General features: G+C 42.2%; 1 protein-coding gene across 2 annotated transcripts in view; it reads left to right on the forward strand.

Annotated features, from left to right (window-relative positions):
- UNC5D (unc-5 netrin receptor D) overlaps positions 1-26,234 on the forward strand; it is a 924,160-nt gene that overhangs the window by 856,962 nt on the left and 40,964 nt on the right. For both annotated transcript variants that reach the window (XM_073618230.1, XM_073618231.1), the window contains one exon: positions 10,531-10,709. In XM_073618230.1, the coding sequence (XP_073474331.1) occupies positions 10,531-10,709 (179 nt within the window). The remainder of the gene's footprint in view (positions 1-10,530; positions 10,710-26,234) is intronic.

Genomic DNA, 26,234 nt, shown 5'->3' on the forward strand with positions numbered 1-26,234 from the left:
CTCCCCCACCTCCATCAATGAGCCTTCCCTCCCCCACCTCCATCAATGAGCCTTCCCTCCTCACCTCCATCAATGAGTCTTCCCTCTCCACCTCCATCAATGAGCCTTCCCTTCCTACCTCCATCAATGAGCCTCCCCTCCCCCACCTCCATCAATGAGCCTTCCCTTCCCCCACCTCCATCAATGAGCCTTCCCTCCCCCCACCTCCATCACTGAGCCTTCCCTCCCCCACCTCCATCACTGAGCCTTCCCTCCCCCCACCTCCATCAATGAGCCTTCCCTCCCCACCTCCATCAATGAGCCTTCCCTCCCCACTTCCATCAACTCCATCAATGAGTTAAGTGGTTTGCCTCTTCCCTGTAAACTGTTACATCTGCAAGAGAGCTTGTTCTTTTGATAAACAACGTACGTACTGGCTGGATCGCCAGGTGACAATAGAAGAAAGAAAGTCTAAAAAGGAAAACAAATGCAGCCACCACATGCAATATAATAAATGTTTGCTTTTTGGGTTTAATACTGCTTTAAAATAAAAGAAAGCAGTAAAATAAAATAGATAAAGAAATAATAAAATAAATAAATAAAATAAAAAACAACATAAAACAATAAAATAAATAAATAATACCATAAAATAAAAAATAAAATAAAATACAATAAAAAAATGTAATACAAATAAAATGTAAAATAAAATAAAGTAATACAATAGATAAAAAAACAATAACATAAATAAATCAAATGAAATAAAACCATAAAATAGATAGAAAAAATAAAAATTAAATAAAAAAATACAATAAAACGAAGCAAATATATAAAATATATAAAGAAATAAAAAACTTAAATATAAATAAAATAAAAACTAAAATAAAGTAATACAATAGATAAAGAAAACATAAAATATAAAGTAAAAAATAAAATACAATAAAATAAAGCAATTCAATAAAATAGATAAAGAAATAATAAAATAACATTTAAATAAAATAAAAAATAAAATAGATAAAGAAAAAATAAAATAAATAAAATAAAAAATATATAAAGCAGTAAAAGTGATATATTTTAAATTTTCAGCAGTTTCCCTTCGCAATCCAGCTGGGGCCCTGGAACTCTTTCTTGTGCGAAGGAGCCGTGTAGTTTCTCGCCCCGGGGTGTACAAGAGAATACAATCTGCATGTCCACCAGCAGCCCCGACCTATCTCTGGATCATGATGAAATGTGTTTTTCTAAGTAGGATTTTAGAGGTAAAAAAAAAAAAAAAAAAAAAAAAGAAACGCGGCCTCGTCATTTCAAACAGACTTGTTAATGCAGAATGCCTGATTTCTTGTCTCAGGTGGTGAGGTGGGGGGAGGGGGGGGTTGTATTCTTCTGCCAAAGAGAACAGCTTGCTTGCTTTACAGTCCCCCAGGGACTCCGGAGTGTTTTATCTTCGATGTGCAGATTACAGAACCCACCGCTTCCCTGCAGATTTCATTTAAACTGATCCGGCATGTGGCGCACCTTGTCTGTGCTGCTTTACACAGCCGGGCCGGTGATGCGTCTACGACTGAAGACTTCTTGGCCGAGCGTTCTGTCACCACATGTCTGTAGAAAGGAGAATTTCCAACATGGAGTGCGGGAAAATAAAGACGACTCCAGACCTGTGCAGATCACACCACTTGTTTTTACATCAGACCTCCCTGGATGTTATCTCTCCCAGACGCATTTCCTCCTGGCAGCGGTGTTTTGGCAAAAAAAAATTTAAAAAAAGGCTTGAGACTTGTGAGCGCGAGTTACACGTTTCGTTACGTCAAGTGCTTGGACATTAATTCATTTCATTGGCCAGGAAAATAATTTATTCTGGCCATTGAAAGGAATTAATGTTTAAGAGCTCAGTGCACCTACTGGTGACACATGTTTAGGCACGTCAAGTGTTTTATTTTGCCAAAACAGGGAGGGAAGGGTCTATAATTTTTATCATAGGTGTATTTTATATGATAGAGACAGAATATCAACCAAAAATCCAGAAAAATCACACAATACAAATGTTATAAATGGAGTCGCAGTTTAGTGATTAAAATAAGTATTTGATCCTCCTACCAACCAACAATAATTCTGCCCCCCACAGACTGTCTACAGTAGGTCATCATGTGGTACACAGATTAGTCCTGTAAGAAGGTTCTCCTAACGACAACTCGTTATGTGTATAAAAAGACACCTGTCCACAGAATCTCTTTCTTCCATTCAATCCTCACCATCATGGGGAAGACCAAAGAGCTGTCAGAGGACGTCAGGGAGAAGATTGTAGACCTGCCCAAGGCTGGAATGGGCTACAAGACCATCAGCAAGAAGCTTGGTGAGAAGGAGACAACTGTTGGAGCGATTATTCGCAAATGGAAGAGATACAAAATAACCATCAATCGCCCTCAGTCTGGAGTCTCAGTCTCGGTCTCGGTCTCGGTCTGGAGCTCCATGCAAGATTTCTCCTCATGAGGTGAGGATGGTCATAAGAAAAGTGAGGGATCAGCCCAGAACTACACGGGAGGAACTTGTGGATGATCTCAAGGCAGTTGGGACCGCAGTCACCAAACAAACCATTGGTGACACAATACACCACCATGGATTGAAATCCTGCAGCGCCCGTAATGTCTCCCTCCTCAGGAAGACACATGTACAGGCTCGTCTGAAGTTTGCCAGTAAACATCTAAATGATTCAGAGAAGGATTGGGAGAAAGTTCTGTGGTCAGATGAGAGCAAAATTGAGCTCTTTGGCATTAACTCGACTCGCTGTGTTTGGAGAAAGACAAATGCTGACTATGACCCTAAGAACATCATCCCTACAGTCACACATGGAGGTGGAAACATGATACTTTGGGGCTGTTTTTCTGACAAAGGTTCAGGCCAACTTTGCCGCATTGAGGGGCCAATGGACGGGGCCATGTATTGTAAGATCTTGGATGAGAACCTTCTTCCCTCATCCAGAACACTGAAGATGGGTCATGGATGGGTCTTCCAGCATGACAATGACCCAAAACATACCACCAAGGCAACAAAGGAGTGTCTCAAGAAGAAGCACATTAATCTCATGAAGTGGCCTAGCCAGTCTCCAGACTTTAATCTTATAGAAAATTTATGGAGGGAGCTGAAACTTCGAGTTGCTAAGCGCCTAGAAACCTTAAGGATTTAGAGAAGATCTGTAAAGAAGAGTGGAGCAAAATCCCTCCTGAGATGTGTGCAAACCTGATCACCACCTACAAGAAACGTCTGACCTCTGTGATCGCCAACAAGGGTTTCTCCACCAACTACTAAGTCATGTTTTGCTTGGGGATCAAATACTTATTTTTCTCATTGAACTGCAACTCCATTTATAACATTTGTATTGTGTGTTTTTTCAGGATTTTTGGTTGATATTCTGTCTCTATCATATAAAATACACCTATGATAAAAATTATAGACCCTTCATTTCTTTGTAAGGGGGCAAAACTTACACAATCTGCAGGGGAGACAATCAATATTTTCCCCGTACTGTACCTAGCACTTCTTTTGGCTTCAAGCAGTTGTACCAGGATGATATACAGCTGCAGGCATCACCCCGGCACCATGTTTTAGAGCAGGCGGTTGACTCTCTTGTAATAACAATCGGAGCGGCTAATTAGCAGAGAGGCATCAAAATCTGGAGGAAAAACTTAATGTACCCAAGGCTGGCATATTTTTTATATATTTCGTACTTCCATCCTGTAGGGTAGCTCAGATTTTGGTCCTCTTTAAGTTTCAATGATAAAATGTAGGATGTGGTGATCCACAGAGCTCTGAGGGGTTGGATGGGCTGACTAATGGCCTCTGAGGAAGCTAGAAGTGTCCACCTGAAAAAAAAAAGAAGGGAGGCCGGAGAGCCCTTATATTGTTGTTGTTTTGCTCGAATATGGTGAATAATTTAAAAGATTTGACGATGGAAGAAAAAGAAAATAACTTCCATATATTGAGGCTGTGGTCACCCTATGGCAGTGATGGAGAACCTTGGCACCACAGATGTTTTGGAACTACATTTCCCATGATGATAAAATACACTGCAGTGTGGTTGAGCACCATGGGAAATGTAGTTCCAAAACATCTGGGGTGCCAAGGTTCACCATCACTGCCCTATGGTGTAGAGACACGCAGCCTACCAAAGGTGCAGGTAGAGAAGACTCTGTCCCCAAGCAGGATAGAAAAGGTCAGTCTCAATGTCATGAGGGGTCCCAGTCCTGGATCATTTGGAGGGTTTCCAGGCTGGTGTTAAACTTGATGCGGTAAAAAGGGTCTACAAAAGGTCGTGGGTGGTCTGATCTCTGTCTGTTGTCATGCCAGTGGATGTGTGGAAGACTCCAGGAATGCCGGGGAATGCAAAATGACTCTGACCTATCCCTAAAGTAGTTGTAGGCCCTTACATACACACCCAGTGAAGTGACTGGCCTCAGGTGATGCACAGAGATGAAACAAATCCTCCTACATAAGTTGTACCTGTTTATCTGCAGTCTTCTCTTCTCTACATATGTTCAGAGTGCTGTATTTTAAAGCTTGTCTGGGAGTTCAGAAAAAAGGGGGGCAGAGAGCTGAATTACACTGTGAAGAGCTCAGTAAGGAGAGTTCTGAGAGCTGATTGGAGGTAAGAGACACACCCCCCTTCCACACAGCTCACAGGAACAGAGCTGAGGCTGTCAATCAGCTGGAGCTCCCTCCATTCACCTTTTATCTCTTCGTGTCAGTAAAACTTGTTAGAAGTGATTTCTGCTGATAGCAGAGGAAGGAGGCAGCAGACAGAAATGACACTTAGTGCTCTGGAACGAGACAAGTACACACTATAGAGGGATATGCTTTGTTCATTTTTCATGTCTGAGGTTTACAACCAACCAAGTTTCAATGTTGCTCTTCCCCAGGAATATTATGTTTTATGATGGACCTATGACTTTATACTCTAGTGGTGTCATTACTTCATAGATCATTCCCATTGTTCAGTCCCATTTGAATGAATGCTGCTTTGTAGGAAGTTTGTAGGATGAATAGTCTGGACACTTTGTATCGAGTTTCTGTGCTATAACCGTCTCTCCATTTAGCATTCAATTAAAATCCTCTATTTGCTCCCCAATCTTTACAAAGTATTGAATAGCGATGTGGGCGGGGCCAATCATTTACAAAATGTATCCGAGGCCCGAAGAATGGAGTCATCTGGGATGAATCTTCTGCTTTTCCCACCATCTGAATTGTTCTCTAACTTTATAGTATAAATCTTGGGGAAGGAAAGAAGTCGGATTTACCCATAAAGGACTTTTTTATGTTTTGGAGTTATTTTTCAGTTCAATAGAAATGTCAGGACACGATGATGTCATCTGTTGTCAGTGGATTGACTACATTAACCATGAAGGCCCCCTATATCATCACAGCACAAATATCTCATTAATTTTTATTTTTCAAAGTACACTTATCCATCCATCCATCCATCTATCCATGTCTCCATCCATTCATTATTCTACTCCCCCATCCATCCATGTCTCCATCTATCCATATCTCCATCTATCCATCCATGTCTTCATCCATCCCTTCATGTCTCCATCCATCCATGTCTCCATCCATTCATTCTTCTACTCCCCCATCCATCTACGTCTCTATCCATCCCTCCACTCCCTCATCCATCCATGTCTCCATCTATCCATATCTCCATCCATCCATCCATGTCTCCATGCATCCTTCTACTCCCCCATCCATCTATGTCTCCATCCATCCATCCATTCATATCTCCATCCATCCGTATCTCCATCCATCCATCCATGTCTTCATCCATCCATCCATCCATGTCTCCATCCATCCATGTTTTCATCCATCCATCCATGTCTCCATCCATGTCTCCATCCATCCTTCTACACCCCCATCCATCCATGTCTCCATCCATGTCTCCATCCATCCTTCTACACCCCCATCCATCCATATCTCCATCCATCATTCTACACCCCCATCCATTCATATCTCCATCCATCATTCTACACCCCCATCCATTCATTAATCCATCCATCCTTCTACACCCCCATCCATCCATGTCTCCATCCATCCTTCTACTCCCCCATCCATCCATGTCTCCATCCATCCTTCCAGTCCTCCATCCATCCATGTCTCCATCCATCCTCCCACTCCCCCATCCATCCATGTCTCCATCCATCCTTCTACTCCTTCATCCATCCATGTCTCCATCCATCCTACCACTCCTCCATCCATCCATGTCTCCATCCATCCTTCTACTCCCCCATCCATCCATCCATGTCTCCATCCATCCTTCTACTCCTCCATCCATCCATGTCTCCATCCATCCTTCTACTCCCCCATCCATCCATGTCTCCATCCATCCTTCTACTCCCCCATCCATCTATGTCTCCATCCATCCTTCTACTCCCCCATCTATCCATGTCTCCATCCATCCTACCACTCCTCCATCCATCCATGTCTCCATCCATCCTTCTACTCCCCCATCCATCCATCCATGTCTCCATCCATCCTTCTACTCCTCCATCCATCCATGTCTCCATCCATCCTTCTACTCCCCCATCCATCCATGTCTCCATCCATCCTTCTACTCCCCCATCCATCTATGTCTCCATCCATCCTTCTACTCCCCCATCCATCCATGTCTCCATCCATCCTTCTACTCCCCCATCCATCTATGTCTTCATCCATCCATTCATATCTCCATCCATCCGTATCTCCATCCATCCATCCATGTCTTCATCCATCCATCCATCCATGTCTCCATCCATCCATGTTTTCATCCATCCATCCATGTCTCCATCCATCCTTCTACACCCCCATCCATCCATGTCTCCATCCATGTCTCCATCCATCCTTCTACACCCCCATCCATCCATATCTCCATCCATCATTCTACACCCCCATCCATTCATATCTCCATCCATCATTCTACACCCCCATCCATTCATTAATCCATCCATCCTTCTACACCCCCATCCATCCATGTCTCCATCCATCCTTCTACTCCCCCATCCATCCATGTCTCCATCCATCCTTCCAGTCCTCCATCCATCCATGTCTCCATCCATCCTTCCACTCCCCCATCCATCCATGTCTCCATCCATCCTCCCACTCCCCCATCCATCCATGTCTCCATCCATCCTTCTACTCCTTCATCCATCCATGTCTCCATCCATCCTACCACTCCTCCATCCATCCATGTCTCCATCCATCCTTCTACTCCCCCATCCATCCATCCATGTCTCCATCCATCCTTCTACTCCTCCATCCATCCATGTCTCCATCCATCCTTCTACTCCCCCATCCATCCATGTCTCCATCCATCCTTCTACTCCCCCATCCATCTATGTCTCCATCCATCCTTCTACTCCCCCATCTATCCATGTCTTCATTCATCCATTCATTCCACTCCCCCATCCATCCATTTTATATTTTGCTGAGAAATCACTTAAAAAAAACACTAGACGTCTGCAGAACGAAAAAAAATAGTTTTGCTTTGTTTCATTTCGATTCATTATTTAAATAATTTTTGTTAAATGCATTAAATTAGTTTAATTCATTTTCAGAATTTGTTTGTTTATTTTATTCTATTCAAATTTCAGAAGACGATTGTATTCTTTCTATTGTGTTCTTTTCTATTCTTTTCTAATCTATCCTATTTGAATTCAAATTTATTCTATTCTGTTCGAATTTCGGAAGGCGTTTATATTTTTTCAATTCTATTCTATTCTATTCTATTCTATTCTATTGTTCTATTCCTTTCATTTCTATTTGTTCTGTTCATTTGTTCTGTTTTACTCTATTCTATTCCACTCTTTTCTATTCAATTCTATTCTTTTATTTTCTATTCTGTTTTATCTCCTTTATTTTCTTATTTTAGTCTATTCTTTTATTTTCTATTCTATTCTGTTCTGTTTTACTCTATTCTATTTGTTTTTATTCTATTCCTTTTTTTTCTATTCTATTTTATTATATTCTTGTTTTTCGATTACAAATTTGTTTTCACATTCGATACGAATTTAGTTTTGTTATTTTGGATTCGTTTAAATTCGTTACTATTGTAATTCGATAAATCTAAATATCCAAATGACAAAAAAATGTGTCCAAATTTTGATTGGGAACTAAATTAACCACACATGTCTAAACCCCCCCCTAGAATTTCTGCTTGAGGCCATCTTGAGTAAGGGCAGATGATTCCCATAGCATTTACTTCCTGGAATCCATCTGCCCTTAGCTCCGGCATGCAGGCAGGGAGGTGTGCTTAGCTGAGAAAGCCCCTCCTCCCATGGGATGGATGACATCATTGTGGCCTAGGCCAGAAACCAGGAAGTAACTGAAGAAATGTAAAAAAAAAAAAAGTATAAAACAAATAAATATAATAATATAATCTCCCTTCCTATCTATTACTAATGCTGGCAGCATAAGGGTTAAAAATGGTTCATGATGATTGAAAGAGTTTAGTTCTGTTTTAAGGTAGAACTATGTTCAAATTATCAAATCACATTTGTGATATAGGCTGCCCATACCAGGAAGAATGGGCTCTCTAGGTACTCCTTGGAAAATTTTGTAAATACCTATTGCCAGTAGAACCGTTGGATAGACGTGACATTTCATGGGGTGACAACACTCTCTCCTCTGCAGTGAAATCAATGCAGCGTTGTCACCCTTGCTGCTACTGTCGCTTGCTTAGGTGTTGGCACGCCTCATAGCGCTATCAGTGAAAAAAAACACTCAAGCTGGGAGGGGGCGTGTTAGCAGGGAGGGGTGATGGGGGGGAGGGGCGTGTTAGCAGGGAGGGGTGATGGGGGGAGGGGCGTGTTAGCAGGGAGGGGTCATGGCATTGATAACGTCACTATGGGAGATACAGGCATGCCGTGTGTCTGCATGTTATCCTGTAACTCCTAGCAGTGGTTCAGGGATGCAAACTGACTACAGCAACATGGATCTGATTTGGTGCTTAGTGTGGGGAAACCAAGGGGAAGTGGCAGGATCACCAAGTATTTAGCAGTTACACACCAAATTCAAACAATACTGACATATTTACTAAAAATTATGTAAATAGCCCAATGCAAGTTGACAATTCAAACTTTTAGGGTAACATGCACTTTAAAGTAGGAGCCATTTCTTCTTAAAGGCCGCAGCTGAAGTCGGGCTTGGAAGGCAAAGAAAGGTGTTTTGGAAATATGAAAGTATAGAGAAAGAGTGAACTGGTATATCAGGATGAAGATCCTGGAGTCCAGGCATGAAGAAGACCCTGGAGTCCAGGCACAGAGAAAACCATGAAGTCCAGGCGTGAAGAGGATCCAGGAAGTCCAGGCATTAAGAGGATCCAGGAGTCCAGGCATGGATAGGATTCTGGAGTCCAGGCATGGAGAGGATTCTGGAGTCCAGGCATGGAGAGGATCCTGGAGTCCAGGCATGGAGAAGATCCTGGAGTCCAGGCATGGAGAGGATCCTGAAGTCCAGGCATGAAGAAGACCCTGGAGTCCAGGCATGAAGAAGACCCTGGAGTCCAGGCACGGAGAAAATCCTGAAGTCCAGGCATGGAGAGGATCCTGAAGTCCAGGCATGGAGAGGATCCTGGAGTCCAGGCATGGAGAGGATCCTGGAGTCCAGGCATGGAGAGGATCCTGGAGTCCAGGCATGGAGATGATCCTGGAGTCTAGGCACAAAGAAAACCCTGAAGTCCAGGCATGGAGAGGATCATTGAGTCCAGGCATGGAGAGGATCATTGAGTCCAGTCATGGAGAGGATCCTTGAGTCCAGTCATGAAGAAGACCCTTGAGTCCAGGCACAGAGAAAACCCTGAAGTCCAGGCATGGAGAAGATCCTGGTGTCCAGGCACAAAGGAAACCCTGAAGTCCAGGCATGGAGAGGATCTTAACATCCAGGCATGGGGAGGATCCTGGGTCCTGGCATGGAGAGGATCCTGGAGTCCAGGCATGGAGAGGATCCTGGATTCCAGGCAGTGAGATGAGATAATCCTGTAGTACAGGCATAGAGAAGATCCTGGAGTCCAGGCATGGAGAGGACCCTGGAGTTCAAGCGTGGAGAAACTATGCCACCTTTTTAGTGCTTTGGGGGCCCCTCATGAATTATATCTGTGCATCTAGAAACTTCCAATCGCCCCAATAGGTGCAGAGCTCTTTGTAACCCCTTCCCATACTTGTGTGGAGACAATTACATGAGAAAAGGAAATATCATAGGTTTCTGTGTAGGGGGTTAATCATCATCATCATGTTGTGTATGAAATAACTTCCACTGGGCCTGCTAAAGCTCCTTCATTCATTCACAGTACAAGTTGAAGAGTGAAATACACAAAGATAAAGGTCATCATAATGTGAAAATCTAATCTGCTGTTCTGAGTATAATAAAAGGAATTGTGTGATCTTCCAGAATTTATCTCATCTGAAACATTTTTTCCCATAGGTGTTGAAAGTCATAGTTTTTTTTTTTTTTTTTTTTTTTTTTTTACTATGGAGTAAAGGGTATAATAATATAATGATATTATAATTCACTGATCAGCATCTCTTGCTCCTTTCCATTTAGAATGAACGGGAGACCATAGCTTTCTTTGCACCTGAGGAGACCAATTTCCTGGCGCACACTGGTCCAAAGGCCTTCAAAATCCCACACTCTATCAGGCAGAGGATATGTGCAACCTTTGACACACCTAACTCCAAAGGAAAGGACTGGCAGCTGTTAGCACAGAAGCTCTCTATCAACAGGTAACACAAATATTTTTTTTGCCTTAGAATGGGAAAGTTTTGGTGACTCCAGTCTCTGCACTTTCTCTAGTGGACTTTATTCCTGTGCTTGGATAAGCTTCAGCTGTTCTCCACCCATTGGAGAGGAAAGTGGAAGGATAGCGCTGGACCCATAGGGTTACCTTTACTGGTATTGGTATCTTAAGGTATTGCTCTTGATATAAATGATCTGGTTCCTGGGCAGGCGGATTCTACCCCCCAGAGGATCTCAGTCTCCTTGGCTTGTTAAGTAATGTAACAAAAATTAAAATGAAAGCACTACACCACTGCTTAAAGGTTCAGATACAACTTTACAATCCAACACGTTTCGGGGGGTCTAAGCACCCTCTTCATTATAGCTTTACTACTGCCAAACAAGCTGCTCATAAGACCTGTGCTTGTAATTTATACTGGAAAAAATACCATCGTAAGTTCAGTTCACTTTGGGTTTCTTCACATTGTCAAGTCATGATGAAGTTTGGACGTATTGGCTACTTTTTGATTGTTCCTCTGACTTTTAATGGAAAGAAGATATATCTGGACCTCTTAGCAGTGGTGTGGTGCTTCCATCTCAATTATCGTTACACTTCACTCACTGGAAGAGAATGAAGATGGGTCTGTACACTGTTAAGTTTCAGCTGGCTGGACGGGAGCAACTCAAAAAAAAAATTGCACAAATGCTGGTGTACAATAGGGATGAGCTCAGGTATGTTTGGTCCACGAGTCTGAACCCACCTGAGCTATCCCACCGGGAATCTGTCAAAATCAACAACCAATCAAAGACGCTGGAGGCAATCCCCACCCTGGAGCTGCACATACTGTATGCCAGGTGCAGCTGTAGTGTGAGGAATGCCTCCGCTGCCTATGATTGGCTGTCAGCTTTGACAGTTACCTTGCAGGCTAGCTCGTGTGGGTTCAGACTCTTGCCTGAACACACCTGAACTCATCACTGGTGTACACGATCCTGAATAGAGGGTACATGGTGCAAATCAGGTCAGGTTGGGAGTGTTTGTGATCAAGAGAAGATGTCCTCCTGGCAGTGAGGAGAAGACCCCCTACAGAACACGTCCTAGGTGATCTGGGCCCCCATGTGATATGGGCCCCAGATGTTTGGCTGGACTGTTGTAGCCCTGATCTGGTATTATGGAGAAACATAGAGACCTCCAGCATGAGTATTCCTAACCATTTATGGACCAGTGCTACAGTGGACCAGTGGGATGGTGTATTGTAGGGTTTAACCTGCCATCCATACACAAACCAGAAGGCAGGGCAGTCTGCTTGGGCTGTGATGTGGCAGTTGGGTGACGTGTTAGGCCCCAAGACAGCCCTGTAATGTTGAGAACTGAAGTTGGCTAGGGACCTGATAGTACAGGTGCAACTAAATATCTATCAGTATATTTGGACAGGGAAGATTTTAGCATCCTTGTTCACTGGTTCAAAAACGTCAACTTCCTAAACTCAGCCACTACATTAGGTATTTTACAAGGTCCTGTCCTAAGAGGCTACACATTGACCATATACAGAGATTTCATCTTACACAACTCAGTCAGTAATTAGACCTTACACCCCTAGTGCCCAACTTTTGCTCCAAGGGCCGCATGTGGCCATTTGGTATATGATGTGTGGCCCTCGGAGCTCAGCAGTCCGTAGTGGGAACCAGGGCTGCTGTTAGAAACCACAGGGCCCCATACAGCCAACCTAACCCCATCCCCCAAAAAAACCCAACAGTTTTCTATGCTTCAGCTATGAATGAACACAGTGAGTGGTCGGTACTGATCACTCATTGTGTTCAGTCAGCAAAGGAAGGGGCTGGTGAATGTGACATATTTGCTGGACCCTTCCCCCACTCTCCATCCTGAAGGGTCCTATTGTGAGCTTGCAGCTGCTGGTAGAAAGGAGAGGAGAGAAGCTGGTGAACTGCGGGGAGTGGGGGCACACAGGGGGGCCTGGGCAGCAGGCACAAGGTGGGTGATGGGTGCGGCAGGGGGGTGGGGGGGCAATTACTTAAACCGATCCCCTTTATGGCTCTCTCTGCAGCAGCTAAAAGTCAGCAGGAGGGATAGGAGAATAAGCCAGCTTTCAGCTGCTGCAGAAAGAGCCATACAGGGGATCAGTTCCAGTAATTGTCCCCCCCCCCACCGTGCTGATCACCCTCCCTACCCACATCTGATTTACCCAGCTGCCTGTACCTCCCAGCTGGCCTGGGACAGGAGAACTGGTGGTACCACCCTTACACATGGCCCTGGTGGGAACATTGATTAGGGAAATAGCATTGATGTCTACCAGCCTCATCTTCCCAGTCTCGTATTGTCTTCTGCAGCATTTCCCCACCAACAATGTATCGTATCCTCACTCTCTGACCCTCAATTCCTCTAGGAGGTCTGCAGTCTCTGACATTCCTCTCCAGCATTACATATATCGAACATTATGTTTTGTGATGTCAGGGGGCAGCATCTGAGGGCCCATTTAGCTCTTAAGTTGGCAACCACTGCTTTACACCGATACCGTAACTGGAAGACTCGTTAGTTTGCTGTAGGCGGCATTTTTATTGCTCATTAATTTATGCATTATTTGTTTATGTTTATTTCGGCACCAAAAGTACATAAAACACACCATAGCAGTTCATTCCACTCCGCATAATTCTTTAGAGGGGGAATTAGACATGTTCTGCGAATCACACTCCACCACGGGAGGCTGCGAGGAGGCTACAAATTGGTATGGGACCACCTGTGATGTGTTTAAGTATGTGAGATATAAAAGTGTCTGATTAGATGAAGGATTTGCGTGGATGTGAGTACGTACGAAGAGAGGTGCTAACAACACAGCGCTCTACCCGGCCTTCACCGAGCCCCCCGAGGAAGCTTCTCATCCTTCAGCCTTTTTTGTTTTTATGAGGTTTTACTAAAGTGCCGTGAACGGTGAGAATGCTAAACGTACATTCTGCTTTTTATTTTGTTTTTTAAATCCATCAATAATCATCCGGCATACTGAGACATTTTTACAAGATCCGCGTTGCTCTAGCATTCCTGTGATATGTATGTAGGTGTAGGCAGGTGAAGCTGGACCTACAGGGGTAGCTGTGTGTGGTTGTTAGACACGTCCTTCATATTTCCAAGGACCTTGTTGGGCACCAAGTACTGGGTCACATGTGAGGCCTACCCCTCGTGGGTTCTTTTGGGCTACGTTAGGTCACTTTATGCACACACATGGGGTACCTCCTGTTTTTGTGTCATTTTCTTGATACTTTGTGTGAAAAACCCTTGTCCTCAATAGGACTATGTCCACCATAAATGCTTCCTCTGTCCAGAACCAGCACTATCCAAGACCCTTTAGCTCACCCAGTCACCAGTCGTAACCCAGTGTAGGGTGAACAACAACGTCAAACTGATTTATTCCAGCACATGTTACCACAGATATCCAACTCCGAGACACTTCCCCCCCACCCTTGGATTCAGAGCGGATTAAACTGTCCAATCACAATAGACACACAGGTCAGGTGTATTCAAACTTCTCAGTAAACAGTCTTATCAACAGGGAGAGCCATTGGAGGAATCCATCCCCCTCCACATGCATCCCATAATATATGTTTCTTCCAAGGCAGACAGAGACAAACAATGGAATACAACCACACCCCAAATGATCACGGCAAAGAGTCCACAACAGCATGAGACAACACACAATATATACATATATACAACATTGAGTCTGACTAGCACAGATCATAGTGGGGTTCTCGGTCACCCTGTACCCCTAATAGACACAGGGTGATTTACACATAAGAGGGTCCAGGGAAGCTGGACACAGAGTTTCCAAAGCTCTCCAAGGTAAGCTGAGTTGCACAACCCCCCCCCCACCCAAAGTGACTCCCGTCACACCTTGTGACATAGCTGAGGCTGCCATGGGGGACTACTCAACCTTAACCACTTAAGGACCGAGCCTCTTTTTGACACTTGTTTACAAGTTAAAATCATTTTTTTTTTGTGGAAAAAATACACTTTTTTGACTTAAAAATTAAGACAACAGTAAAGTTAGCCCAATTTTTTTTTATATTGTGAAAGATAATGTTACACTAAGTAAATTGATACCCAACATGTCATGCTTCAAAATTGCGCCCGCTCGTGGAATGGCGACAAACTTTGACCCTTAAAAATCTCCATAGGCGATGTTTAAAAATGTGTACAGGTTACCAGTTGGGAGTTACAGAGGAGATCTAGTGCTAGAATTATTGCTCTCGCTCTGACAATCGCGGCAATACCTCACATGTGTGGTTTGAGCACCGTTTTCATATGCGGGCGCAAATTACGTATGCTTTCGCTTCTGCGCCTGAGCTCAGCGGGACAGGGCACTTTCTTTTTTTTTTTTTTTTTTTATTTATTTGACTTTTTTATTTTTTATTTTTATACAGTCCCTTTAAAAAAAATCTTTGGATAACTTTTATTCCTATTACAAGGGATGTAAACATCCCTTGTAATAGAAAAAAAAGCATGAAGGGTCCTCTTTAATGTTAGATCTGGGGTCAAAAAAACATCAGATCTCGTATTTACACTTAAATGCAATAAAAATAAAAAAAAAAATTAAATTGAATGTCATTTTTCCAAAAATCTTTCCCTCAACTCGGCTCCAAGCCTGCCAGGGGTGAGGACGCGATAGTCTCCGCCGCTCCGACGGTAAGTGGCAGAGACGACCTGAGCGCGGCGGGAGTGGGGGTCCTCTCTCACCACCGATTAAAGTGATCTCACGGCGAATCCACCGCAGAGACCATTTTTATTCCAAAGAGAACCTGTACAGGGAGGGAGGTAGCGGGGTACGGTATGGGTGGGGCAGGAGAGCAGAATACAATAGGGGCCAGGAAGTCAAAGTACAGGGGGTAGGAGAGCACATACAGGGGAGCCAGCAAGGCACAGTACAGGGGGCAGAAGAGCACAATATGGGGGGCCAGGAGGGCACAGTACAAGGGGCAGGAGGGCACATTACAAGGGGGGCAGGAGAGGACTGTACAGGGGGCAGGAGAGCACAATACAAGGGGGGCCAGGAGAGCACAATACAGGGGGGGGGGTAGGAGAGGACAGTACAGGGGGGCAGGAGAGGACAGTACAGGGGGGCAGGAGAGCACAGTACAGGGGGGGCCAGGAGAGCACAATACAAGGGGCAGGAGAGCACAATACAAGGGGGGGCAGGAAAGGACAGTACAGGGGGGCCAGGAGAGCACAGTACAGGGGGCAGGAGAGCACAGTACAGGGGGGCCAGGAGAGCACAGTACAGGGGGGCCAGGAGAGCACAATACAAGGGGGCAGGAGAGCACAATACAAGGGGGGCAGGAAAGGACAGTACAGGGGGGCCAGGAGAGCACAATACAAGGGGGGCAGGAAAGGACAGTACAGGGGGCAGGAGAGCACAGTACAGGGGGCAGGAGAGCACAGTACAGGGGGGCCAGGAGAGCACAATACAAGGGGGCAGGAAAGGACAGTACAGGGGGGCCAGGAGAGCACAGTACAGGGGGCAGGAGAGCACAGTACAGGGGGGCCAGGAGAGCACAATACAAGGGGGCAGGAGAGCACAATACAAGGGGGGCAGGAAAGGACAGTACAGGGGGGCCAGGAGAGCACAGTACAGGGGGCAGGAGAGCACAATACAAGGGGGGCAGGAAAGGACAATACAGGGGGGCCAGGAGAGCACAGTACAGGGGGTAGGAGAGCACAGTACAGGGGGGCCAGGAGGGCACAGTACAGGGGGCAGGAGAGCACAATACAAGGGGGGCAGGAAAGGACAGTACAGGGGGACCAGGAAGGCACAGTGCATAGGGGCCAGGAGGGCACAGTACAGGGGGTAGGAGAGCACAATACAGGGGGGCCAGGAGAGAACAGTGTAGAGGAGCCCGGAAAGCACAATATGGGGGGGGGGGCCTGTACACCATGTATGGCCAACCTCAGACCTGCGTTAAATTAATGAATCTTCAGATTCAGGATAGTGAAAGCAGCTAACCAGTGCAGGTTAAAGATGCCAAAGCCATTGTATTTGTATACATTGGGAAACATAGGACCTGCTTAGATGAACTGCCAAAAGCCTGGTCTGTTTCCAAATACCAGACACAAGCACAGCGTGTTATCACAGAACTTTGACGTATTTCACATAAGAAATGCTTAGTCACCGAATATTGTCAGAAAGGCTGATTAAAGAAGCCATTCGGGATGAAAAGAACTCCAGATCAGCATGAGATGAATGGAAACAATGTGAATTACATTGACTCCCTCATTCAGAGACCCCCAAGGTGTAAAGTTTAGGAGGAGGTAAACTTCCACTCCCTGTGCGTCACATTGATGTCATATAGAAGGTTTTTTATCCTTTTCCTAAACATCTATTTGTCTGAACTCTGAAAGTGTAAATAAACGAATGTGCAAACCAGTTCAATGAGGAGCTGCCAACATGAAATAGGTGTCCTCTCCACACAGTAACAATATATAAAGCAAATAATGGGGCGCTTCCTCAATACAATAAATACAATAAAGTGCATAAACTAAAATAAATAAATATACGCATAAACAATATATTGCAAATAATCAAATGAAGTGTCTGTATACACAATTCCAATGAAATACAAAAAGTGCTCAGTGCAAAAAAAAAAACTGCATAAATGTGACGGGAGTCACTTTGGGTGGGGGGTTTGTGGAACTCAGCTTACCTTGGAGAGCTCTGGAGACTCCGTGTCCAGCTCCCCCGGACCCTCCTATGTGTAAATCACCCTGTGTCCATTACAGTGAACAATTCCAGTACAGTACTAAAGTGCTCCATTCAAAGAACTTCAGTGCAAAAATAAATGTTCTTATCGTGATGTCACCATCCAAAGTGCACACATAAGTAATGTCCAAAATGTCTTTCAAAGTGAAGAACTTCCACCATCCGTGATCATAGTGTGCCCCAGCCTCCCACCTCAGGGAAAGACCCCTACAGGTCTAGTCGCACTTCTAGTGTCACTCTTTAGGTGTCAGCAGCCGCCAGCTCCTTCTCCTTGAAACACTCAGCAACCATCAGCTCCTCAGTATATACAGGGGAATCAAATGGATACTTAATATCTCATCGCTTCCACGCTCCTCCGTAGTGTGCCCACATGCACTAGAAATGAATCTCCATGTGCAGAATCCCAATAAAAGTATTTTATTAAAAAGCATCAACTTACATGTACAATTCCACTATTCAGCTTCACAAATATCAGGTACTTCCGGTCTTGGCCGTGACTGGAAGTGACGTCACCCACCCCCCCACCCCCCTATCACATTGCATCACTGCTCACGTGACTTCATCAAGGGTATGGACGCTTTTTTTGTATTTCATTGGAATTGTTTAGACAGACACTTCATTTGAATATTTGCAAAATATTGTTTATGCGTATTCTTATTTATCTATTTATTTTAATGTATTTATTGTATTGAGGAAGCGCCACGTTATTAGCTTTTTTATATTTGGCTGAACTACTGACTATTGCAGGCGTTGTAAGTAACTGAAAAAGGAGGAACTTTATTAAAATAGCATTGTGACAAATTTTATAAACTCTAATCAGGTAAATGGAATTACATGTCTTAACTGACCTTTAAATCATCAGAACATTGAAAGCCACTGCAGCCATAATTCTATTTATCTTTACTGGATAGTCAACCACTTCACCCCCTGGAAGATTTTACCCCCTTCCTGACCAGAGCACATTTTGCGATACGGCACTGCGCCACTTTAACTGACAATTGCGCGGTCGTGCGATGCTGTACCCAAACAAAATTGACGTCCTTTTTTTCCCATGAATAGAGCTTTCTTTTGGTGGTATTTGGTCACCTCTGCGGTTTTTATTTTTTGTGCTATAAACAAAAAAAGAGCGACAATTTTGAAAAAAAAGCAATATTTTTTACTTTTTTGCTATAATAAATATCCCCAAAAAATATATAAAAAAACTTTTTTTTTTCTCAGTTTAGGCCGATATGTATTTTTCTACATATTTTTGGTAAAAAAAATTGCAATAAGCGTATATTGATTATTGATTTGTTTGCGCAAAAGTTATAGCGTCTACAAAATATGGGATAGATTTATAGCATTTTTATTATTATTTTTTATTAGTAATGGCGGCGATCTGTGATTTTTATCATGACTGCGACATTATGGCGGACACATCGGACACTTTTGACACCATTTTGAGACCATTGTCATTTCTACAGCGATCAGTGCTATAAAAATGCACTGATTACTGTGTAAATGACACTGACAGGGAAGGGGTTAAACACCAGGGGGGCGATAAAGAGGTTAAGTGTGTCCTAGGGAGTGATTCTAACTGTGGGGGGATGGGCTACCTAGGATATGACAGCGATCACCGCTCCCGATGACAGAGAGCAGTAGATCCCTGTCATGTCCCTAGGCAGAATGGGGAAATGCCTTGTTTACATAGACATCTGCCCGTTCTTCCGCCCTGTGACACGATGGCGGACCCCCGGCGGACATCAAGTCCACAGGACCCACGGGCACGCGATGGGCGCGCACGTGCTTACAGTGCCGCAATTTAAAGGGGACGTACCTGTATGCCCATTTGCCCAGCCATGCCATTGTGCCGACGTACATGGACGTGCGCTGGTCGGCTAGTGGTTAAGTTGTGTCTTTAGACCCTCTGGGAGAAATAAATCTGGTTTGGGACCTTTTTTAGCTGGTGTTCATATACCTCGATCTATGTTATAAAAAAGTAGGTTCTCCATATAAAATCAGAAGACATCTCATAATAATACCATGAATTCTGCTAAACCCCCAACCTGTATTCATTGGTGACCATAGGAGGTCAATGCCTAGACCTTTCCTTGTCAAAAGAAGTTTATTGAGTATACAATGTTATAAAGATACATAAAGTAAGTTTACAAGGATCTATAAAGTAAGCTCATTGTTTTACAGTAGGGTTTATATAGGTAAATATCATGAAATTTCAAATATTAAACATTGGGTTCACGTAAACCTAAATTAAAGATATATATCATTTCCTTAGTTACTTTTGTAGGTATTTAAATGATTTATACCTACTATACATATTGTTTACAAGTAGAGTGTATATAGGTCAAATAAATTCTGATAATGAGCTTTAATCGTAAGGTGGAGAAAAGGAAAGAGAAAGAAGAAAAAGGGTTGAAAGGTAGAGGTATGGTCCACAAGGTTGTCCCGCTCGTCAGTTTATTATTCTTTTTAGTTCTCTTTGAAGCCTTAGAATGGGTGTCTCTGTAAGTCATTTAATCTGTTACCATGGCAACAGGACAGAGTCATTGAAGTTTGACAGGAACTGTTGTTTTATCCAAGGATGCCAAAGTTTTTCAAATTTTGGAATTTGATTTTGATCGATGGCTACCATCTTAGCATGGGACATTGTATTATTCATTCTGTGAATTGTTTCTGCTAGTACCAATGTAGGAGATTTCCATGCCTTGGCCACTGTTTGTTTTGCAGCCGTTATTAGTTGGATCATAAGTTTGAACTGAGAGAGTGTTAACCATTCCGGTTTTAGATTAAGTAAAGTTATATATGGATCTGGTTGTATTATTTTTTTAAATATTTTAGATGCAATCACGAAGACTTCCTTCCAGAAGGTTTGGATTACTGGGCACGTCCACCATATGTGTAAATATGTGCCTATTTCTGGGCATCCTCGAAAACAAAGAGCTGAGGTATTAGGAGAATATTTTGCCACTCTAGCGGGTACAAGGTACCAGCGAGTTAGGACTTTATAATTTGTCTCCAGTGCTAAGATGTTGGGTGAAGATGACTTAGATGTGAGCCATATGTTAGACCAGTCCGTGTCTTCTAAAGTTCGCCCCAGGTCCTCCTCCCACCCCCGAATGTAAGAGGGTCTATTAAGATTTGCTACTCCATATAATTGATTATAAAGTGATGAAATTGTACCTTTAGCAAATGGATCTTTTGTACAGATTGATTCAAAAATGGATAATTGGGATAATGGTGTATCCCCCTTTAGGAATGGTGTATAGAAATTTTTGATTTGGAGATATCTAAATATCTCAGAGTTTGGTAGATCATATTTTTCTCTAAAAGGCCGGATTTCTGATAAAAGAAAGGAGAGGATTGTGTGGAGATTGTAACTGATATTTGGTTTTTAGTTTATCCCAGAGAGATAAGAAGTGTTTAGTTATGGGATTATGAATTTTAAAGCGGTCTTTAGGATCAAGCCATAATAAATTTGATATTAATAGAGGGTCATTTTCTGAAGCCTCTATAAATACCCATAATGGGATTTCCTGTTTTGCATGGTATTTGGACAGACTGGCCAAATGTGCTGCTCTGTAGTAGTTAGTAAAATTAGGGTATCCCAGGCCTCCTTTATTTTTGGGAAGATGTAGTGTGTGTATAGGTATACGTGGTTTAGAAGAGCCCCATATAAACGAAGTTGCTCTTTTTTGTACTATTCTCAAAAAATAGGAAGGAATTGGAATAGGGAGGACTCTGAATAGATAAAGCAATTTGGGTAGAATAGTCATTTTGATTGCATTAATTTTCCCTATCCAGGATAAAGGAAGTTGTGACCATTGTTTTATTAGATTTGTGATCTGTCTTAATACAGGAGGATAATTGGTTGAGAATAAGTCAGAATGAGATGCTGTTAAATGAATTCCAAGATATGGGATTGATTTTTCTGCCCATGTGAATGGGAGTGCAGCCCTAGCCGGGATCAATTCCATGTTTGTGAGTGAAATATTAAGCACTAGGCATTTCTTAGGATTAATCATAAGGCCGGATAGGGCTGCAAATCCATCAAGAGCTGGTATTAAGTTAGGACCAGAGACCTGTGGTGATGATAGAAAAAGTAATATATCGTCTGCAAATATACATAATTTGTGTGTAATACCTCCTACTTCAATGCCAGTTATAGTTTGGTTTGTTCTGATGTATTGGGCCATGGGTTCGAGTATAAGGGCAAATAATAAGGGAGATAATGGGCAACCCTGTCGGGTACCTCTTTCGATATTAAAGGCTTCAGATTTGTATCCAGCATATTTTATATAGGCTTTGGGTTTATTATATAATGCTTTGATCCATGTTAAAAAGTGGGGTCCAAAACCCCATTTTTGTAATGAATATTGCATATATTGCCAGGATACTGTGTCAAATGCCCTCTTAATATCGAGAGATAGAAAACATAAAGGGATTTTCCGTTTTTTAGCAATATGTGCCAATAACACTGCCCTGCGTATATTATCGCCTGCCTGTCTATTTGGCATGAAGCCTACTTGATCTCTATGTATTAATTTTCCTATAATGCTATTGAGGCGTTTTGCTATTATTTTTGCTAATAATTTAATATCGAGGTTTAACAGAGAGATAGGCCGATAATTCACACAGGAAGTATCATCAGAAAGGGGTTTTGGGATCATACAAACAATTGCCATTAGTGTTTCTTGCCGAAAAGAATGTCCATCTAGAAGTTTGTTAAAAGTTTCAGTGAGAATGGGAGAGAGTATTTCTGAGAATGTTTTATAGTATAAAGCCGAGTAGCCGTCTGGGCCTGGTCTTTTGTTAAGTTTTAGGTCTTTTATGGTGTTAGCAACTTCATCTATAGTTATAGGCTCATCCAAACTGCTTTTTTGATTTTGAGATAACTCAGGTAAGGTTATTTTTGAGAAGAAGGATTCAGCTTCTGTAGGATTAAATTCATTGTTTGTCTTGTATAAAGTTGCGAGATGTGAGTGAAATTTATGGACTATTTTAACTGGATTACAAGTGTAAACATTTTTTGATAATTTCAAACGTATTGGTTTGAAAGATTTGTTAGTTGAATTTAATGCCCGAGCCAAATATGTACCTGGTTTGTTTGTATTCATGTAGAAATTGTATTTGGAGCGTTTGAGGGATTTATCAACTGACTCAGTGAGAAATAGATCGTATTCCAATCTAGATTTTTCCAGATGAGATTTTGTACTCTGAGATGGATTATCTTGAAATGATATGTAGGCTGCATTAAAATTGAGTTCTATTTTTTTTGCTAGATTTTTGCGTTCCCGTTTAAATAGTGCCATTTGTCTTTGTATTGTACCACGCAAGACAGGCTTATGAGCTTCCCACAGTGTTATTGGGGAGATGTCTGTTGTATTATTAATTGATATGTATTCCTTTAAAGCTTGTTCAATGGCCATCTGATGTAGTGGGTGTTTGAGCATTATGTCCGGTAAGTACCACGTTGGGTCATGCGCTTTTGGTATGGCTGAGGCTATAGTAGTGTATACTGCATTATGGTCAGACCACGGAATCGGAATTATATCTGATGCAATAATTTCTGGTATCATTCCTATTGTTAGAAAAATATGATCTATTCTGGTGAAGGTTTGATGAGGGTGCGAGAAATAAGTGAATTTCTTTTTCATTGGGTTACTTTCTCTCCATGAATCTACCAGATTGTATTTGGAAAGAAGTTGAGAAAAAGGTAATCTAGAGGTTATTTTGGATGGTGTAAAAGGTGATTTATCTAGAAATGGGAGGAGGACCTGGTTCGAATCCCCGCACATTATTACTGTTCCTATTTTGTGTGTATTAATCACTTGTAATATATGTGAGAGGAATGGTGTAGGTTGTTTGTTAGGAGCGTAGTAGGAAATCACCGTGACTGCTGTATCCATTATATAACCCATGAGTATCAGGTATCTACCTTCTGGGTCTTTAATTTCTGATGATAAGGTGAATGGTGTGGATCGGTGAAATGCAATTAGAGTTCCCCTTTGCTTGGTACAGGCAGAAGCCGTGTAAATTTGTTGATAAAAAGGAGAAATATATTTTGGAGTAGAATCTTTGGTGAAGTGTGTTTCTTGGAGGCATACTATGTGAGCCTTCTTGTTATGGAAAGTACGGAAGGCTTTGGTCCTTTTTTGAGGGACATTTATTCCCTGAACATTCAGGGAAAGTATATTCAGTGGTGCCATGGCAATAGATCAAATAGTTTTGACTTACTTTTTGTTATGCAGAGCTGACTGCGCAGATCAACCTGTGTGGACTGAAGAGATGAATAGATAGAAAAGAAACCAGTGAATTCTGGAGTAAAGAGTAAACAAAAAACATATGAGATTAGATGATACATTGTATAAATTATTTTTTGCAAGTAATCACAATTTACCCGTGAAAGAGAATAAATATCTCTCTCAGGGGAATAAGTGCCTTCGTCACACTCCCACATAATATGGTTGGGAGAATGAGGAGGGCTAATGGGGGTACACGGATCTTCCGCTTACAGGAGAGAAGAGCTATGTCAAAAGACATCAAAATGATGTTTCATTAATTGGAGTGCAGAATATAGTTTTTGTTGAAATTATTTATTCCAGGGTGGTTGTATATGGTTAGTCTTGCCCTAGGCTAAATAATTCAGTTAGAAAGGTACTGTTAATAACTTTGGTATTGATGAAGATAGTTTGAATTATTTTGGGATTTTAACCCTTTTAGAGTAAACAATTAGATATTTTATTCATATATAACTGTTTAGATATGTCAACTCATAAAATTGAGGTTGTATTGCTTCAGATTAGAATAAACAAAAACATAATTCTAGGAACTAGTTAGGTAATAATATATTTGTTTTAAGAAAAGAAAGAAAAAGCTTCCTTTACTTCTGGATTATTGAACATATTTGTCCTAAAAAGTAATAAATCTATTGTTATTAACTGATAATATATAACTGAACAAGAATTTCCTTATTTCACTTATATATTCTAAGGCTATATGAATCAGAAGTAATAAGAAATATAACTGGAATGTAACATGATCCCACACAGTGTGTGACTATCAGAATGCAGTTACATTCAGTTATAAATACAGGTTTTTTATAGAGAACCATCTCTTAGTATAATAAATGAAGAGATATCAGGAATTAGGATGTCAGGAATTAGGATCCATTGAATCTTCTTGGTCCATGGATGATGTGGCATAACGGCCTCTTTTGTGAGAATGATGATTCCCATTTTGTTCTGAAATTTTCTGGGTGCTGCCTGAAGGTGAAGATGATGCCAATCTTCTGCGTGTGGGAGTGTTGCTGCTTGTGGGTTTTGTCAGATTTCATTTTAAAAGGGTTTGTTGTAGTTCATCTGCTGATCTGCTTCTGTAAATTGTACCTTGGTAGTTAAATCTGACTGAAAAGGGGAAGCCCCATTGATACATAATGTTGTGGCGTTGCAGTTCCATTAGTTGGGATTTCATGGATCGTCTTTTAGTAATAGTAAGTTGGGATAGGTCAGCAAAAATTTGATAATTGTGTCCTTGAAAATTAAGTTCCTTTTTTTCTCTTGCAGCAATTAGTATTTGTTCTTTCGTTCTGTAATAATGAAATTTTGTGATTATATCACGTGGGGGTCCATCTTTCTTTTTGGCTGTGAGGGCTCTGTGTACTCTGTCCAGTTCTAAACGTTCAATAGGGATATCTGGCTTTAGTTCTTGTAATAGAGCAGTAATAGTAGATTGCAGGTCTGTCACAGTTTCAGGTATTCCCCTTATGCGCAAGTTTGAACGTCTGGCTCTATTTTCGTAATCTTCAAGCTTAGTTTGAAGTATTAAATTCTCTTTTTTTAATTGTTCCAATTCTGTTATATTTTCTTGGGTTGTAATTTCAATTTCATCCATTTTTATTTCTAAGGCTGCGGTGCGGTTTCCCAGCTCTCTTATTTCTTTGGTTAGGCTTTTTGTTATTTGGTCTGAGGTTTGTTTTAAAGCCTTATGAAGCATCTTTTCAAATTGTAATAATATTACTGGGGATACTGAGGAGGCTTGTGGAGAAGTTTGTGAGAGGATTTGTTCTGTATCTGACTCAAATGGAGAGTCTTGCTGTGACATTTTCTGTCTGTGAGAGCGCCCTGGTGCTGTATATTGTGAGGTGACTGGAGCTGCTTTAGTTGCAGTGAGTGCCTGTGAGCTCTTTGTGAGGTGATTTTTATTTCTGCCACGGTTTCCTCCCAGTACCATATTTCCTGCCCAAACTTTCACAGTTTGTTCCCTGGGGCAAAAAGGTTCAAATGGATACCTTTTGAGCCTGCAGGCTCCGCTTTGTCCTTCTCTTCTCTCCTCAGCGGTGTGTAGCTCTAACAATGCATGTCTGCGCTGCTAGGCTCCGCCTCCTGCCCCTCAATGCCTAGACCTTTCATCTGTATTACAAACTGCACACTCAATAACAAGGACCCGTCTCAATGAAGCACAATATTGAAAACTCTATTAATCATCCACTGAGGATAGGCAAGAAGCCTATTCCCCAAGTCCCAAGCTTTCAAATGATAATCCTTAATATGATAGCAGTTTCTTATGAGGCAAACAAATGCCCTACAGTTTTGCCCTTGATAATATTTCTGGGATTACACGACCTGCCAGGTAACAATCCATTGCAAAGGGGCATCTGTATCAACTCATCATGACTGGACACCATGTTTCTACCCTACGTTCCTGCTAAGCAGTTCATCCATGGTCTGTGCTTTCCATTATATACATTCCTTTTGCAGCTTCTAGTTGGCCAACAAT

Source organism: Aquarana catesbeiana, linkage group LG03 (assembly GCF_042186555.1).
Source record: "Aquarana catesbeiana isolate 2022-GZ linkage group LG03, ASM4218655v1, whole genome shotgun sequence".
In the NCBI taxonomy this organism is placed as follows: Eukaryota; Metazoa; Chordata; class Amphibia; order Anura; family Ranidae; genus Aquarana; species Aquarana catesbeiana.